The sequence below is a fragment of the Macrobrachium nipponense genome, chromosome 8 (genome assembly GCF_015104395.2).
Source record: "Macrobrachium nipponense isolate FS-2020 chromosome 8, ASM1510439v2, whole genome shotgun sequence".
NCBI classification, from domain to species: Eukaryota; Metazoa; Arthropoda; class Malacostraca; order Decapoda; family Palaemonidae; genus Macrobrachium; species Macrobrachium nipponense.
The window spans coordinates 36,498,662-36,518,479 of NC_087203.1; the positions used below are offsets into that span (position 1 = coordinate 36,498,662).

The 19,818-nt window shown below is 36.7% G+C and overlaps 1 protein-coding gene across 6 annotated transcripts in view; it reads left to right on the top strand.

The window, feature by feature from the left end:
- LOC135222672 (transient receptor potential channel pyrexia-like) overlaps positions 1-19,818 on the top strand; it is a 100,127-nt gene that overhangs the window by 73,135 nt on the left and 7,174 nt on the right. For all 6 annotated transcript variants that reach the window (XM_064260826.1, XM_064260830.1, XM_064260824.1 and 3 more), the window contains 2 exons: positions 17,230-17,316; positions 18,212-18,378. In XM_064260826.1, the coding sequence (XP_064116896.1) occupies positions 17,230-17,316; positions 18,212-18,378 (254 nt within the window). The remainder of the gene's footprint in view (positions 1-17,229; positions 17,317-18,211; positions 18,379-19,818) is intronic.

A 19,818-nucleotide genomic window follows, 5' to 3' on the forward strand; every position in this document is an offset into this window, starting at 1 on the left:
TTCATAGTGCAACTGCGAGGTTTTCCTCTTGTTTTGCCTTTGAAACCTGTTACTGTTCATTTCTGTTTCAGCGCCGAATGACCTCGTAGGTCCCAGTGCTTGGCATTTTGGCCTGAATTCTATATTCAGTTCAATTCTACTGAATCTGTTTTCAGAAGGCGACTCCAAATGAAAGATTCTTGTTTACTTAAAAGCAAAAGTTGTCCTATAACATGTAAGTGACTCGTAGGACCACGTGACTCGGGTCTATTTAGGGGGAAACTGCCCTAATAAAAGATACGGATGAACACAATATTGAAGGTTTATGGAGGCTCCCTATGGAGTCTTCCACCTTTTATGGGCCTACCTGTTGTGAAAGCCTTTCCCTCTCTCTCTCTCTCTCTCTCTCTCTCTCTCTCTCTCTCTCTCTCTCTCTGTTTACATAGGAAAAGGTTGTGCTTTATCTCTGTGAGAAGAAAGGTACACAGTTCATATTTTCCACTTCATAAATGTTTGTCTTCCAATCGTAGGGGGTCTGGAACCTTCGCTCATATTGTTCCTTTATTTTTCCACGATTCAGTATATTTTTATTTCGATGTTTTTGTCTGTGCGGTTTTCAATGTATGTTTGCACGCGTACAGTTTAGGTTTATTTGTGTGTGTGTGTGTGTGTATTTGTTGAGGTTTACTTTCACACTACATTTTCCCTTTTCAACGTAAAAACACCGTACAAACAATCAAACAAACATTTTCACTTTTAAGTAACATTTTATAAAAAATAAATCGTATTTGTAACTCTGTTGTTGTTACAGAAGTGAAAATATTTCCTCGGTGTTTTTCTATAACCAGAATGTGAATTGTTTTATGGTGATATTGAAATTATTCTATATAACTTTTGCCACTTAGACGATGGACAAGATGCGATAACAAACAATGGACACCTTGCATTTATCGGAGGCAGAATGTTTGTCTAGGACGTGGTATAAATTCAAACTTAATTTTATCTAACAACGGGTATTATGAATAAGTTATACTGCCTATTAGTAATACCACCTTTTATTAGAACTGGTGGCTTTCCTTTGATCTCATCTCATTCATATGAGAAAACAGGTTTTGCGTCCCAGAATAGGTCATTTCAGCGTATTAAGGATAGGCCTATACGTCTTCGTGGTAGCATTAGCTTTTCAATATGATTGTCAGTGACGCTATTTTTCCTTTGTTTTTCCTTTATGTTGGAGTCCTCTAGAGACATAGCGGTTATGTTTACTAAAGCGACAACCCCGTAGAGCGGGGTAATGCCGTCCGTGTAACTCGTGCGGTGAACTGTAGGCTTTACTTAAGGCTCTTTGCAGCGATGCGATCCTTTGGCCCCTAGCTGCAACCCCCTTTCATTCCTTTTACTGTACCTCCTTTCACATTCAGTTGTTTCATAGTGCAACTGCTTTGAGGTTTTCCCTCCTGTTACACCTTTCAAACCTTCCAACTCTCACTGAACCTCATGGGTTCCAGCGCTTGGCCTAAATTCTGACTTCAATTCTGTACTTGTATCGTCGTTATTTTCTATATATTTACCATTTATGCAGTGACAGATTGCAAAGGCCTTGAGCTATTCTTTTAATTTAATTTCTAAATTTGCCTAGCGATATTCTCGGGCAAGTCTATATATTTTCGAGTTTAAAGGTTATTTTTGATTAGCTAGTTATTAGTTTTGTTACCATACAATAATTACAATTTGTCTAAATAGGTAAAAAATTTCAAGTTTTTTCCAATCTTTGGGAGCACTCTACACTGTAAAGATAACCGCTTTTACGTCATCGTTTTAATGTTAGTTTTATGAATTGATAGAATAACCTATTCCCGCCCCCTCTTCCACGCGGCTTTGGATTCAGCCGACAGAGCTGGCGCAAATCTCTCTAAACAGGATTAAACTCTCTCTCTCTCTCTCTCTCTCTTCTCTCTCTCTCTCGTAAGGTCAGGAGGAATGAGAAATCAGATAAGAGTAACAATATCCCCTCTCCAAGGCGACAAACTTTTTTCCTCGAGAGAGAGAGAGAGGAGAGAGAGAGAGAGAGAGAGAGAGAGAGAGAGAGAGAGACTTTTAGGAAATTGAATCTCTGATACCGTAGCCTTTGCGTCCTCGCCCTTGGTTATTTTGATGAGTTGTTTGTTACGACCTGAGAGAGAGAGAGAGAGAGAGAGAGAGAGAGAGAGAGAGAGCTTCATTTTAAGACAATTTTGCGTTCGTTTGTTCGTTCGTTCACAACTGAGAATTTACTTTTATGCATTTTGCATTGCTTCGTTATTTTTGCCTTTGCTTTTATATTCTTGAATATATTATTCTTATGAAATTCCCTTTATAGATGAGGCAGATAATATATATTTAAAATACGTTACGATATCATTCGTGACTATGCAATGCTTAAGAGGTGACTTAGATAATTTTGTTCGTTTGCTATATAGTCTATTACTACACGCTAAGATAATTCTCCCATTCTACGGAACGTCTTAGCCGCGTTTCACTTACTTGACGCTGTCTGGAAGATTCGTGAGCCATTGCTAGAGTTCTATCAGACCTATTCGCAAAATATGGTACATAATTTACGGTCATAGGTCGTTCATTTAAGGGGTCTTTAATCCACAGATTACTGCAGCTTTTAATAGATTAGTAGTACGTAGTAGTAGTAATTGTAGCATAGTAGTGGTAGTAATAGTTTCTTGGTTAAGTCTACTTGGACCTCCATTGAAGAAGCGAAATTTCTGTTTTTCATAACTTCAGGAATAAGATTTCTCAACATTTCTGTACCTTTTTCCTGTATAGAACTAACATGAGAGAAATAAGTGAAGGAACCAATAATCCTTTTCGTAATGTAACAAGGCCCATCTGTTCCTCGATATATTCAATATACCGTATCTGGATTACATGAAAAATGTTAGAAAGGCTTAAGTGCTCAGTTCTAACAGGTAATTTTGCCCTGTCGATAGCCTATCAGACGAGGTATCGTCAAGTTAAGGAGTGTGTGAATAATGTTTTTAACACTTATTGACGTCAACGGGTGGTACGCAAATTAGGGTCCTTCCCCCGGTCTCGAGATAAAGACGCGTAAATAATGTCTCTCTCTCTCTCTCTCTCTCTCTCTCTCTCTCTCTCTCTCTCTCTCTCTCTCTCTCTCAAGTTCACCGTACATTATCAATTGGTCCAACAGGAAAAGGCTACAATTATTTGGAGTACCTAATTTCTTCAATGTTGCATTCTGTCTGTTTAAAAGATGATAATTTCTAATTGGCAACTTTGAATATAGATGCAGTTATAAAAACTATTGTAGCTTTAATATAAAATTACCAGAAAGTTCCATAGTTCGAGATACAATAAGCAAAATTTAGTTTGGTTAACAAAGACTGTCTTAGCCTGTGTCTCTTGAGTGTGACCAGTTCTTTGAAACTACTGAAAATTATTTTTAGTAAAGTTGCTGGTGTCTATTTTGAATTTAGTAACTGATGTAGTCAAAACGTCACTCGACTGGATGAACTGGTTTCTTATTTGTGCCAAACTTGCATTAAATGCTTTTAATTATTTTCACATAGAAGTAGACGTTAACGTTATTACAACAGGCAAATCTAATAGACGTTAACATTATTACAACAGGCAAATCTATAGTTTGGTAACTTGAGATTCATCTTTTGAATTTATTTGACTTAACTCTTACAATTGCGTAGACTTCCAAGTGACTTTATTACGAATAAACTCTCTCTCTCTCTCTCTCTCTCTCTCTCTCTCTCTCTCTCTCTCTCTCGCAAGTAATTTTTGTTTATTTCCCGGTATCCATTTCTCAAACAGCCTGGCCCCAAATCAGACTACGCCTAGGGGGAAAAGCACTCGCCATCCCCCCCCCCCCCCCCCTCTCTCTCTCTCTCTCTCTCTCTCTCTCTCTCTCTCTCTCTCTTTCTTGTTTGTTCTCCCTCTTCCCCTGCTCTGTCCCGAAGCCCTAAGACTGTCGTAATCCGCAGTGACACCGCATCGCAACCAGCCCAGATTTTCCTTAATGCGTCGCCCGACATGACATAAAGGACATCCTTATTTCGCCGTTTGAAAGGCTTCATAAAAAAGGGGTCATTGTTTTCAGTGGCTAACGTCTTGTTTTTTTATTTAGTTCTTTACTTTTTCTTTCATAATTATTTTCGTTTTTTTGTAGTCGATGACATGTTTCAAGAAGTCGACGTTTCTTCTTTATAAATAAAACTCTTGGTACAGTTTTTTGTTGTTCTTGCTGTATTTGTGAATGTGAAATATTTATTGTAATGTTTCATGATCAGAAAGTTTTTTTTTATATTAAGATCTTATTTGTACTAAGCATCTTTATAAAACATCATCTGAATTATCAAAGAACATTCGTTGTAACTCTTTAAGAGATCAGCATTAGATTACGGGTGTTTTAAATGTTGATGTTAAGGATGATTTCAACGAAGTTATGAGACACACAGATGAAGTTCGTCGACAGGGTTAGGTATCGGAAATCTTTTGCAGATGGATGACAGATCCGCAACCCTTATTGATTTCTGATTTAGTGTTAAATATCAGCCTGATACTCTTAACCGTCTTTTTTTCAATTTTATTTTTTAGATTCGTTGGGTCTGTGCCTTTTACTTAGTTTTATTAGCTATCACTTGAAAAAAAATGTATATTTAATTGCGATAATTGAAAAGCTAGTCTCCTTGTGCGTATGAAGTCCTTGGTACAATTTTTTGCTATATTTTTTTATTAGGCCAATAGTTGCAAAACTGGGAAGGTTAGGTGAAGCTCTCTTCACCTTGGGTTAAGTGGGTGCATTTCAGTAGCGTTGTAATATTGCCTTCTATTTTACTCTAGTGCATTTAAGAATTAATTTACGATCCTTGTAATATCAAGAGTTAAGTCTGTCAACCATACGTATATGATACTTTTACCACACACACAAGAACTTCCAATTCAGCCATGTATATTCTTGCTTCAGTTTCCCATAATTCTTGTTAAATTCCATTGGCAAGAAGGCGAATCAATTACTTTGGGAGTAATTCCTAAGTTTATTCTGTCATCAACAATCCTAGAATACACATTAGGTTAAAGCGTTCGCCCCAGCATCCTCAGTTATATCAAAATAATTGAAATTTAATCTTTTTAAGAAAACTTCATCGTATGTATGAGCTGAAAGTGCGTCAGGTTTCCTGGCGTATGGGAAAACAAACGACGATCGCCGACTGGCGAGCACCTGTGATGCACCATCGATGCACATAACGCTTTCCTGTAATTTTAGCGGACGGAAGGACAATCGCCTGATGGCAAGCACCTGTAATTTTCCCTCGACAGGTACTGTGATAGTTGCACGCAATGGTTCATCAGCATTGCGGGCTATTGTTCGCAAATCCATTTGTCTGATTGGTGCCGACAGTGTAGGGGTGATCCTGACACGCCAGAGTCACGGAAGATATGATTTTTTTCCCCACCCCTCGTATTTTTTTGGTCAAAAGTTTCACGGGAATTAGGTATTTTCCAGCAGAGCTAGAATAGACGAAGAAAGTTTCACTTAGTGTATGGGTATTAAAAACATTGTGAAATTATTGATAGAAATTTTGAAGTTTTAAATCGAGGCTATATTGAATGGCAGATTACACAATTATTACATGCAGGTTTCATTCCATACAATAGCATTACATAAGTGTATTGTTTTATTACTGTCTTTCTAATTGCTAATATTTTTCCTGCGTCTTTCTTAGCTGCGGTAATAATCAATTTAACTCCACGGCTACAACTTTCATTGATACTTATTTTTTCGTTCGTTCATGTGGAGATAAAACAATGCATCTTTTATCAGACATCTAACGGACTATAGCGCGCACATTTTTTCCGTTAAATGTCTTGCTTTCAGATGACTCACCAAGGCTCTTGGATTATAAATAGGAAAAACCGATGAAAAGTCAAAAGTTTAATTACAAACCGGCCGAGTTTTCAGGGGAAACTTAAACTTCTTGTCAGACGCTTTGCAAGTGTAATGAGTGCCAGGAGAGGTTGAGGTTTTCCCTAAATGTCAGAAACCAATTACTGGATTTTATAAAAAGTTAAGCACATCGCCGTATTATTATACTTTTGGTGTATTTTCCTTCGAAGACCTATGGATTTACCTGCTATGGCAAAAGAAGGCTAAAATAATTGACATGGCTTGAAAAAAAAAAACTGGAAATGAGCCGAAAAAAATAAGTTGTGAATCTCAAAAAAAGACAATTTAAATATGTTGATAATTCTGTAGGTTAATGATCATCTCTCTTTCATCGGGAAATCGTGGTCTGTTATTTATAAATATCTGCCATTTTTCTAAAATTATGAGCTCTATAGTGTCTTTGCTCATAAAAGTGCTATTCAGAAATCTAAATATATAATGAATTTTTAGTTAAATGAAATCCTAGACTAGACTACTCAACGCGTCAAGATTATAATTCCATGTCTATTTGAACTGTGCTAAACACTTTAGATCTGCTGTTGTCTTTGTTTTCCTTAACGCTATTTTCCTTAACGTAATTATATCAGAATCATCATCAGGACGGTTTTAGAAGTTTGTAGAGGCAGTCCCGGAACAATTCATTGCATATTTATTCGGTCGGTCTCTTAAAGAAAAAAAAATTCTCCTGAATGTACATCATGAAGTCTGTATCGAATTCTATTTATCGAACGGCCGTCTCATCATTAAGTCTTCTGTAATAGCGTATGCACCAGAGTGCCAGCCATTCCGGCGTGGGAAAAGGAGCATGTGGGAGGCGGGAGGTTATGGGGTTTGTGTGTATGGGTGTGGGTGTGTGTGTGGGGAGAGAAAATCGGTATTGACCCACAGGACTGACCACAGTAGAAGAGGGATTGAAGATGTAACCACCTTAGGGGTTACGTCGGTTTACGTTGCAATTTTGATGTATGGTGTCTTTAAGGGGAGTAATTAAATGATTCAACGTCTTTGCGAGTACCGTCTATGTTTACCAGCAGTAGATAAAAGGCAAATGATTTACGTTATATATAATGCAAACATTTTATTCTCGGAAGATAGGTTATTTTCCATCGTCTTAAAGTCAAGTCTCACGGAAATTAGGTATTTTCCAGCGGAGCTCGAATAGATGAGGAAAGTTTGACTTAGTGTATGAATATTAAAAACACAGTAAAATTATAGATAGAAACTTCGTAGTTTTAAATCAATGCTATAATGAATTATGGCATAGTAATGAAGAGGCATTTTTCTTGTGAATGTAATGTTGAATACCAAATGGCTCGGCGATGATATTCTCAACATGCAAAATAAGTTATTCATGTTTCTAGTTTTTAATTACCATGGTTGCAGTTAATGCAAATTTTCTTTAGCGTAGTAACGTCATCTTGAGTATAAAGCTTTGTGGTCGACTAGTTATTAAATATTTCGTACCTGATACGTCACGCTATACTCATCACGCTGTTTGGATCAAAATAATTTAGGAGCTTAGTATATTTCTAGATAATTTACTAATATGTTAGATGACGTGTGCCTGTGATGAAACATAGACAACCGTAAAATTTATATATGGGACTAAATAAACGTCCAAGCGAATATTGATTTAATCACATTTCAGTAAATCTGTCATAACAACTGAATAGACAATAGAACTGGTGGGTTTTGTTATTCGGCGTTGACAAAAAAAAAAACGCTGTTTTTTTCACGCGATAAAAACATCCGGAGCTTTCATTATTTATTTTTCCTATAAATCCATTGGATTACGTTGTTTGTTTGTTTTTTCGAGAGGAATGCCAGAAAATTTTATTTTTAATGTAACTGAAAGATCAGTATCGAATTTATGTGTAAGCAGAGTATCGAATTCTCTCTCTCTCTCTCTCTCTCTCTCTCTCTCTCTCTCTCTCTCTCTCTCTCTCTCTTCTGTGTGTGTGTGTGTGTGTGTGCCAATAATAACAATCTGTGCTGTTCCCACTGTATCGTGTTATTACAGAGTTCCTCAATATTAGCTGGTCCAGCACATGTTAAATTTGATAACTGATAACTGTTAAATTTGATAAATGATAACTGTAAAATTTTATAAATAACTTAAATTTGATAAATGATAAGCTGTCTGTCCTTACCTGCCTTGAACGCTGCAATCGTTTTCGTCACGAAGTTCTGCTAGTCATTTTATAGCCTAATTTCAAACATGCCCATACACATGGCAATGGCTTTTAATGAAGATAGGCTGAAGTAGGCCTTTTCACTCACCACACTACTTGTATTATGACGACCAATTGACCAGCAGACGTACGCCACGGATAAACGGGGAGGGTAAAAAAAAAACTTTGCAAAGTGCACCGAAACGGAGAAACTAGTCCAGTTAAACTTGAGTTTATCCTTCGCCCTTTGAGGTATTTTCAAGTTTCGGTCGTTGCTTTGGGCCTCCCTTGAACTTCATACATATTCAGATGTTTAAAAGCTTCAAGTTTCTGAGCCTGCGTGTAAGTGACTCGTGGCCGTTTCAGTTTGAAGAATGGTTTTGTTTAGTATTGCTTTTTTATAGCAAAATATTTTTCGTTCAAGTAAATTAGGTCAATTTATGGTTAAGCTGGCACGTTTGATTTTTGTGTATAGTCCGCTGAAATTCATAAATTTGCACAGATTATTTGCTGGCTTTGTACTTCGAAATAAATTGATTGAAATAAATTGAGAGAGAGAGAGAGAGAGAGTCTGAAGTGATTCAAATCCCTTGGTTGAAAGAACGTAAACTATCAGGCCTTTCTCTTAAGTGGTCAGACTGCCTGAGCAGTTGATACAGAGAAGAAAAATACGGTGTCCATAAAGTCCCAGTACCATTACAAGTATTTATTGCTCAGAATGGTACTGGTGCTTTATGGACCACCAAGTTTTAGCGCACATAAGGTATACAGTTAAAAAAAATTTCTGATTCGTCAAATGTTTCATCAAATATTTCGAGTGTGTTTTCAGCTAGATTTCTGATTCATCAAAGGTTCATCAAAATCTTTCGAGTGTGTTTTCAGCTAGATTTCTGATTCATCAAATGCTTCATCAAATATTTCGAGTGTGTTTCAGCTAGAAATTTCTGATTCATCAAATGTATTCATCAAATATTTCGAGTGTGTTTTCCAGCTAGATTTCTGATTCATCCAAATGTTTCATCAAATATTTCGAGTGTGTTTTCAGCTGATTTCTGATTCGTCAAATGTTTCATCAAATATTTCGAGTGTGTTTTCAGCTAGATTTCTGATTCATCAAATGTTTCATCAAATATTTCGAGTGTGTTTTCAGCTAGATTTCTGATTCATCAAATGTTTCATCAAATATTTCGAGTGTGTTTTCAGCTAGATTTCTGATTCATCAAATGTTTCATCAAATATTTCGAGTGTAATTTCAGCAGATTCTGGTACATGAAATCCTTGCACAAGCTAGTTTGTAGCCGAGGGGTTCAGACTCTTCTAGAAGTTGAATAAAAACTTCACTGGAACCTCCTTTCTCTGTTGCTCAAATTCATTCCCCTCCGTTTAAATCAAGCCGCACAATGCAGACCACTTTATTTCCGATGGCAACAAAAGAAAAAGTAATAGCTCTTGCTAACAATAGCGGCGGCACAGAGGAGGAAAGTAAGAGCAAACAGACGGAGCCGGTCCCTTAATACGGAGTCTATTGTTCGGCCGAGAGCTTTTGAGGCTTTTAATACGCGCATCATACTGTAATCCATGACAATACAGTCGTTCTCTCCTCTGTAGGTCTTGGTCGATGGTCTCTCTTTGAAGGCCGAAGCGTTCGATTTCCCTGTAATGACTTTGACTGCTGGCAGAAGTTTGCGTTGCTCGCAATAGCAAAGCCCGTATTGTAATGCTGGTATTTGAGAACTGAATATGCGATTATGCAAGTTTGTGTCTGTATAGCTTGTAATAGGAGCTTGCGTATTTGAAATACTGTACTTGTTTCTATTTAAGAATTTGGAATTCGGCGATATTTTGTTATATTAACGTACATAAAGTGCGAAATTGTATATGCTTACAATGGTAGTTTGTGTTCTTTGAAAAATTTACGCTGTAGTCAATATCTGTCAAAACTCTTCAAGTTGGTAATTAATTCAGACCTTTTATACTGGATTTAAGGTAACGGCTTATGAACAAAGATCCTGGATGTTTGGAAAGGATTTGTAAACAAGGAATTTCCGTAATGAAATTAGTGGCCAGTATGGTGACGGTCGTATAGTTTTGACAAGACTAAATATATGAAGGGTCTAAGATGGGTCTAAGATTTATTATTATTATTATTATTATTATTATTATTATTATTATTATTATTATTATTATTATTGTTGTTGTTGTTGTTGTTGGGTGAAAAGCATCAATCCAGTTCTGCGAATATATCAGGAGTCCCCGTAGGAGGCTAATGTCGTCAGTGCACCTCATTCGGTGCAATGTAGGCATTACTTAAAGGTCTTTGCAGCGTCCCTTCGGCCCCTAACTGCAACTACTTTCATTCCTTTTACTGTACCTCCGTTCACATTCTCTTCCATCTTACTCTCCACCCTCTCCTAACAATTGTTTCATAGTGCAACTGCGAGATTTTCCTCCTGTTACACCTTTCAAACCTTTTACTGTCAATTTCCGTTTCAGTGCTGAATGGCCTTAGTTGCCCCAGTGCTTGGCATAATGCCACAAATCTATATAAATCAAAAATCAAATATGTCAGGCGTGGATGGTGACTCATGCAAGATTAATAATTAATACTTAGTCTTTTATAATTAGATTTAAAGCGAATGCAGGTAGAAAAAAAGTCACGGGTAAAAAAGTAGCGCGAAAAAAATAACAGGAAAAAAAAAGTCACATTAATTTTTCCTAATGGTGACCCCTAAAGGATTTTAACCCGGTATGTAGAATCCACCTTTGTAAAGGCGTGTTTATTAAAAGGCCGTTAGGGGATGACCATATAAACAAACAAAGCTGTAAGTTATTGCGACTTTTTCTTCATTTACTGTGACACTTCTCCTAGACTAAATTGTGACGTTTTCTATTATGTTTATTTTATTTATTATTTATTTATTTATTTGAGATTTTATTACCGGCCACTGCTGAATCATATGGCAAGCAGCTAGTTCATAAGCATCATCTTGGTAACTTGTTCATTCGAGGGAAACTCCTCAACTTGCCAGCTGTAGCAATATGCGTTCTTAGATAGAAATTCTGCCGCCCTCAGTTCTAAGGAAGCTGCTAATGGCTTCATTTATTGCATTAATTAGCCTTGAGATGCAAATGATGTTGCATAATCAACCTAGAGGAGTTTGGAATTGTCTTAATTGAAATTCCCGCGCTGCTTCTGGCGACGTCTAAAAGGACGTTGAACCAGAGTTTCATTTGTTTGTTTCATCTTCCTGACTGTATTTTGTTTCGTGTTAATTTTCTCTTAATCGTTTTTTCTTTTATCTTCTGTTTCATTTATTTATTTATCTTTGTTGGGCTTAATTTTACCCTCGGTGATTATCTTCACTGTAGGATTAGACAGGGCGACTTCAGTCTTTTGTTTCTTTATTTTTGTGACAAGAACAAAATAGTCTTTTAAAACTGTTCGTGGACAAGTAACTGCAAAGTTGTTCTGCTAAAGCTAAATGATTTGTTACCTTCCACAACAGTTTAAACCGGCTTTTCATATAGTTTGTTTGCTCTTTCCAAACCATTCTTGTTGTTTTTGACTAATCTGGCCTTACGCCAGCACGGGCTCTTGGTCATAGAGCAGCCCGTAGATATTTTTCCGATCCCTTCTTCACCTCGATATACGATGCATTGGTCTCCAACTAGTGATTTTTGTATTAATTAAACATAACTGATTTTTTTCCGGTCAATGTTTTTCAGTAATTGTTTAATATTAAAGGGCATTCTTCAGTAGTTTTAATATTACCTGACATTTTTAAATTAATACCTGTCTTAAATTTTAATGCGTATGAAGTTGCAATAGCAAATATTAAGCGCAATTGCTCGCTGTTTGTGCTCGATTGTTAAGTAGCGGTAATAAACACCTAAAGACATAAAGAAAAAGGCATTCTAGAGCACGATCAACTGTCAAATTAAGGAATGACTGGTCCCGCTAATGGGCTTCCGGAAATAAACCATGATGATGATGATGAATGATTGTGCAGGGCAGTAAATCCGGTTTTATTCAGTGGGGGACAGAAGGCAGTAGCCGTATTAATGCGAGTGGGGATTTACTATTGGAAGTTAAGAGACTTTGGGTACAGCTAATCTTTTTCCAGTATCGCACTGATGAGACATTGCTCTAGGGTAATTTTACAAAAACAAAGACGACATATTTGCGCTTTTGCGCGTCACATTTTAACAAATCGAAACTGGGTGGTTGTATGCAAACACACACAAGAGGGTGGTCTGAGAAAACTTCGTCAGCAGTCATCGGTGTGCTCACGCAAGAGCTTATGAATTTAACATGAACCAACATGAATAGTTGTCCCTTATCATGGAATCTTGTTTACCGACATAATGTACTGTACAATTTTTTTTTCCCTCAAGAGGCACTCTCGGTGGCCACGCTACGAGACACATCGTAACTGTAGTTCGTCTGAGAACTCTGCAAGAGAAACTACTCTACCACAAGTTTTCGGTCGATAGAAACGGCTGTGTTTTCTCGTAACACTTGGAGCAAATCGACGAAGTGCAAACGAAACGCTATCACGACCAATGCATAAGTTTATGACGTGCGAACGCCCACTTTTATTGGATGTATAAAATATGTGACTCTGTCGTAGGTAGCACTTAGTCAAGGGAGTGGCTTGTAGAAAATAGGGGCCATTTGAGTGACTTTTAATTTCTAGTCGTTGTCGTGCGTGCCAGATTTGAGATATGTGATGGAAAATGGAATGACACAAAGGGAAGAATAGAATATGGCTGTGTTGGCTGTTGTTTTCTGCATTAGGTCTTACGCCAGTACACGTCTGCATTCTACCATTTCTCATGGTTTTTTGTCTTCCCTGACTACAGCTGCTAATAAGCTAAACTCATAGGTTTCTTTCCCCACAGCCAACTGCAATTTAAAACCAATGAAATATGCTCTGATTTCTAAGATTAAAATGATAACAGTACTTCTTTGAACGAGGATTTAAATCGTCATACAGCATTGTTTAAAAAAAAAACGGTAGGAAACTTTAGCTTAAAAAACTAAATTCCAATTAAAACTATTCGCCTGTTGTGAATAAAACTAACCTTATTCGTGTTATCAACAAGTTATTGCGTAAAATCTCAGGACTACCAACTAGGTAATTAACGAAGCAGATCGATGCAAAATTCCCCGGCTGGCTTACATGACCACAGGCCTCGTCTAATGCGCAAACATTGGAGAATAGACCAAAAGAAACTTAACTATAGGACGTTTCAGTTTAGCAAATAAAATTTTATGCTTTTTTTAATTTGTCGGGATGAACATCTCTTTTCGTTTGCGGATGCTTCAAATAGTAGACCAGGAAGCCGTAGTTTTTGGTTATTCATACATAACAAATGAAAAATTTCTTATATGTATTCTTGTACATGGGAAGTGGTTGCAAATGGTCAAAATTTTCAAACTAAATTGCTAAGCATTAACAGAAGGGAATTTGCCTTTTGAATTTGTTGTTTATATAAATAATACTACTACTATGAATTTTGTTTATATAAATAATACTACTACTACTACCGTATATATTAATAGGATATAAAAAACTCTTTCATCAATTCAAAAATGAGCGATTCCAGAGAGAGAGGAGAGAAGAGAGAGAGAGAGAGAGAGAGAGAGAGACGAGAGAAGAGAGAGAGAGATAGAGAGCGAGAGGAGAATTTGGAATGGATAGTTTTCCAGAGAGAAGAGAGAGAGAGAGAGAGAGAGAGAGAGAGAGAGAGAGAGAGAGAGAGAGAGAGAGAGAGAGATCGTGCTTAATCAGTCAGAATCCCCCTCATCTTATTGATGTTGGAGCGAGGATTGGTCCTTCCGTCCTTTCATCGAGTAGAATTTCAATGTGAATTATTTGCTCTATTTAGTCTTCCAAATATTTCGACGTAATGTCTGATGTTCAAAATGATAGAGTAGTCTCTCTCTCTCTCTCTCTCTCTCTCGTCTTCTGCTCTCTCTCCTCTTTCTCTCTCTGAACCGGTAATGGAAATGTGGGCTTGCAATCATGTAAGACATGGCCATCTTAGGAGTACCACAGTAGGATACAAAGCATAATGATTTCGAGACTTTTGTATAAAATCCTCATTTGATGATGCATTGCATTGCCGTACACTCTATCATTAATGCATAAATAGGCGCTAGACCTTAAGGGAAATGTTCGTGGTGACAGTTTTATGGCATCGTAATTGCTCGTTAAATTCTGCAGGTTTCTCCTTAATGTAGTTGTTCATTATTTGGTGATTTTGATTCTTAAACGCACTCAGAATCGGTGACTAATAGTTTATTAGTGCTTATTAGTACGATTTTTTTTTAAGATGGTGGTTTTTATCGCTATCGTGGTTGTTAACAACCGTTGTGTGTGTTTTGGTACTAACGTTAAGCCTTCTTTGCATGGTAGTGCTGTTTTTTTCCCTTTAGTTATCCATGATTTGACTTTGCTTTCTGCTTTATATAGTTTCTACTTAGTTTGAACAGTTATCCATTATTTTCTGAGACTTTGGAGTGAAATACGGGGAATTAAAATACTTGGTTTGGAAGATTCTTTTCCAAAAAAATAAATGAACGATAATTTTTTTTTAGTTTTTTCCGTAGAGAAGGACTATACTAATATAGAGAAGGACTATTTATACTAATATAGCTTAATAATGATGTGAAAAAGCCTGATAATTCTAAGATCTGGTTTCCTAATAGTATACTGTATCACGGTTAATTACTGTTTGGGATATGAGAGAGAAGAGTGGGGAGCGAGTATGTGGAGGTTGGGGGGGGGGGGGTTGTGTAGGGGGAGTGGGGTGGGGGATGGGACAGTTTACAGGGTAGTAATGTATAGTTCTGCGTGTCTGAAGCAAGTAATAGCCAGGGCCTCTAAAAGTCATTATGGTTAAGTGACACAAGGGACCCACTTTAATTATAAGTGCCACTCTTTCTGCTACATTTCATGTAATTCCTTAATGAACGCTGTGAATTATTCATAAGCAGGTTTTTTTTTATAAGGGAAACTTTGATGGGGACTTTTATAAGAATGAAAGGGACTTGATAGAGGGTAAAATTCCCAGAAAAATCAATAATTGGATAGCTCGAATTTTATGGCGATTTAAGACTGATGTTGGTATCTCATTTTCATAACTTATGAATGCCATATTGGTAATGAAGAAATAATAATAAAAAAACTTTTCCATGTAGAGGCAATCTGTTAATGATAAATATGCATAACACGTTTATAATCAAAACTTGCGTGTAGAGAGAGAGAGAGAGAGAGAGAGAGAGAGAAATTGTGTAAACAATACCTTAAAAGCCACGCGTTACTTATGCATGATTGTTACTTGCTTCCCTGAGTTGTTACTTGCTTTCCTGAGTTGTTACTTGACCACCGTAAGAGGTAGGCAAATACGACAATACAGCAACAGGCTTCGTAAGAAGTCTGTTCATTGTCAACACGGTCGTGGAATTTCCGGTATTATTATGAGTAGATACGAAGTAAAGATACTCAGTTATGGTGAATCAGGATGCATAAACTTTCCTCTCCCCAATATTAGTAATCTTCCGTGGAAAAATGACTTGAAAAAGGAAGTATAGACTCAACTTGCCTGATTAAGTAGACCGATTCCAGTTCGTGTAAAACTATGTATACAAGGACTTTATATTCATAATCAGTGCTGTGAGCTATTGATTTGCTTGGCTGTATACTTCATTATTCTCTTTCTTGTATAAATTATTCTCTCTCTCTCTCTCTCTCTCTCTCTCTCTCTCTCTCTCTCTCTCTCTCTCCATACACACACACACACACACACAATCTCTCTCTCTCTCTCTCTCTCTCTCTCTCTCTCTCTCTCTCTCTCTCTCTCTCTCTCATACACACACACACACACACAATCTCTCTCTCTCTCTCTCCACGTACACACACACACACACCATCATTCATCCTATAAATACACACGCACACTTCCTACCACACACACACAATACACACACACACACACACACCACGCTTCCTCAATCACTTAAGTTGTAATGTTAGTGCTGGAAAACTCTTTTTTTTCTCTCCTTTTTATTCCGTGTGTCCGTAAGAATCGCCCTTTCGCCTTTTTCTCTCTCTTGTCCATCTATGATGGAAATGGTTCTCTTGTAATACTGCAGAACAAACTCGCACCCGAAGTTAATACAGAAAAATGAAAAGGGGTGGCGGCACCGAGCGAGTATAAGGGCTTTGGGAAGAATTTCTATTGGCCCATCAGGAATGTAATTGGGGGGATTAAATTGCCAATTACACGAGATGGAACCAGGGGAAAAACGCATCATTAAGCCTTTATTGACAACCATGAAACACGGAATGAGGCTTGTTTTTCGGATGTTTTTTTTACTTCATTTTATTCTTCTGAGAGCTGGGTAAATCGTTGGAGGTGTCATCTTTAAGATTTATTGTGAATAAAATGAGCTTATTTTGTTATTAAAGTATTTCCTGTGAACGTCATTATTACCTATATCTTGTCTGAAATATTTTTCTTGAATGTCGACTAAAGAAATAAACATCAGTCTCAAGAGATATTTGGATTAGATGAGATTAACGTTTGTGGTATGTGGTGATGGGTTTATATGGGATTCTAATTAATATAACTTTTTCATTGTTTATCTGAAGATGTGTTAAACATGGTACTAAATCATATCTTTTAGTGATTTACTTAAAATGACAGCTATAGGTATCGATTTTAACAGTATTAAACTCGGTTTATATTGACACTTTTAAATGTAGAGACTTTATCAATTTTTCATATACTGCTTAAGGGATGTCACTATAATTTGAGTCGCTAGTTATTAATGCCTTTTCAAAGAAAGTGCATGCTCTATGGAACTAAGCCATTTTGAGATTGTTAACTCCCAAGGAAGGGAGATGAAATTTCCCTTAGATTTTCATGCTTTATCTGAATCTTAGAATTAAAAATGTTAATGATTTATAGCACCGTACTTAGAGATTTACTGCACATGGAATGAAACATTATAACCAATGTCTGCTTCTATTAATAAATGAGTTACCCGTCCAAGAACCTGTTCCATTTTCTTTCTCAGAACTTCTTTGCGTTTTCTTTCAGGCAACGCTATGCAGGATGGAGGTAACACTCCGGGGGGTGATGGCGAGGACCATTATAAACAGGAGATGCTCACCGCTGTTCAAACGGGTTAGTTGTGCTTCGTTTTCCTCTTCGAATTGATTGTGTTTTGAGGTTCCTAATCGTGAATGTATAGACTTTTCGGAGGAAAAGTAATATTAGTTTGTGAAAATTTTACTCTGGTGAATACCTCGTTGTATATAATGAAGTTACAGTGGGTTTAATCGTGAAAGAACTTTTGTCTGAGTGAATTTTGCTTATATTAATATGCTATCAGTTTATGTGACTCTTGTATAAAGCTTCAGAAAGAGGAAATGGCCTTAGTTTTTCCATTTGCACGTTGTCATATATGATCTCGGCAGGAGGCATAGAAAGACTGGGTTTGATGGAGCTACACAGTAGACGAACTTTCGTTCCTAGTTTGTAGAGTTAAATTGAAGACGTGATATATCCCGAGAAAGATATATATAAAAGTTTAACATAAATGAGGAGTCATGCAAATACTCATTCGGATACCTACCTGTGTCTCCCCCTGTAACACTCCTGGAATCAGTAAGTAAGCTAATTATTAGATCTATATAACTGGCAGCAAGCTGGATTTAAGATAGTACTGATAATTAGGTACTACATTTCTGAAAAATACAGTACTTTTTCATACTATCTTACAGTGTTTAGTACTATAAAACTCTAAAAGTTGGCAGACTCGGACATCGTTTTGTGTGTGCGATTGCATCATCTTTGTTAAATGGATTTACTCACAATATTTAAGCTTTTTAGTCAGAATTTTACATTGAAATGAGCATTGAAGTTAAAATAACTATTATTTTCATTTTTTTTTTTTTTTACTATATTTCAGCATTGGTGTGATGGCGAATATAACATGAACAGATTGGTATAATTTTCTCAAAATCAGAATGAAGATTTTTTTACGTTGCGATCGTTACTACTTCTTGATGATTTGCAGGTGACGAAGAGAAGCTCAGGGAAGCGATCAAACATCTGCCCGCCAAGTGCGTGAATTACGTCTACCCGCACCCTGTCTATGCCACGGCCCTCCACGTCGCTGTGCAGAACAACTCCACCGAGCTGGTTGCCATACTTCTCAATGCCGATGCTGATCCCAACGCGAGGGTAGGACTTAAGTTTCTTTAACAGAGTTATCATTTGTTGTTTTTAATATGTAGAATTGAGACGTTCACAATATTAAGGGTCTCCAGGGGTTGATTTAAAACAAATACCGTGAGAAAAACTCAAACATTTGTATCACCACCCTTTGTTAGATAATGGGACTTTCGACCACTTTGGAGTCTATATATGCAAGCAAGTACGCTTTTCCATGGGGAAAAAGAATGATAGTTTGAGGAGACTTTGTTGCAAAAAAAGGAAAAAAAAATACGACTTAGAGCTCTGGGGATTATTCTTTATTGTATAGTTTTTCTTTGTTTGATTTACTATTGCATGATGTACAGTACTCTCTAAATCAGCATAACTATCAAACCCTGTGTTTGGAGGACTCGAGTCTCCTTTCCACCACTAGTGGCTTTCAATCAAGATATAGACTTTGGTAAAATGCGCATGGCTACGTTCTTGCGTTTACATAACTTTTCAGTTTTGTAACTAAAGATGTGTCCTTTTTCTTCTTCTTCTTTTTATCAATCCCAAACTTGACTAAAGAAGTTTCTAGCGAACTAAATGAATTATTTCCTTAGAAGCTTCAGAAGTTATTTATTGATTTCTATAAATCTCAATTAATTGGGATATCTTATCTTTTTTTTTCTGAGCATCACTAGTACTAAATTTAATCATCCTACTCTAGTTATGGGTTGCAGTTTCCACACTTGGAAATACACTTGAACACGGCCTTCTCCCTTGTGTTATTTAGTGTTTTGCTGGTATTAACTGTGAAATGTTTAAATTTCCTTTTTAATTATATCATAAATTTATTTAACCCATATTTTCTGCACATCACTTTTTACTTCGGCTTCCTGCGCTAAACTAATAAGCAAATGAAAACTGTTTTTAACTTTTTCGATACGACTTATAGATACCTTGGATTATAAGGGTAAATTACTCAATCTTCCATGCAAGGAGAATGATTGAATTTTTAAAGAAAATTAGACTGAGGTTGAATGAAGGCATTTAATCGCATGAGATTCACTGTAATTTCATTGCATGGTAATTACATCGTGGTAATTTCATTGCATGGTAATTAATCTCATACATTTTTCCGCCATGGTAATTACACGTAGAGATAACATCTCCAGGGGTTGATTTAAAACAAATACCGTGAGAAAAACTCAAACATTTGTATCACCACCCTTTGTTAGATAATGGAACTTTCGACCACTTTGGAGTCTATATTATGCAAGTACGCTTTTCCATGGGGGAAAAAGAAATGATAGTTTTGAGAAGACTTTGTGCAAAAAAGAAAAAAAAATACGACTTAGAGTCTGGAATTTTCTTTAATTGTTTTGTTATTAGTTGTTTGACGCGTCTTATTTTTAACTCGGTTAATCAGTCTGAGAAAAAAAAAAGGATAATAAAGAATGCGACATTCTTTAAAGAGCTTCT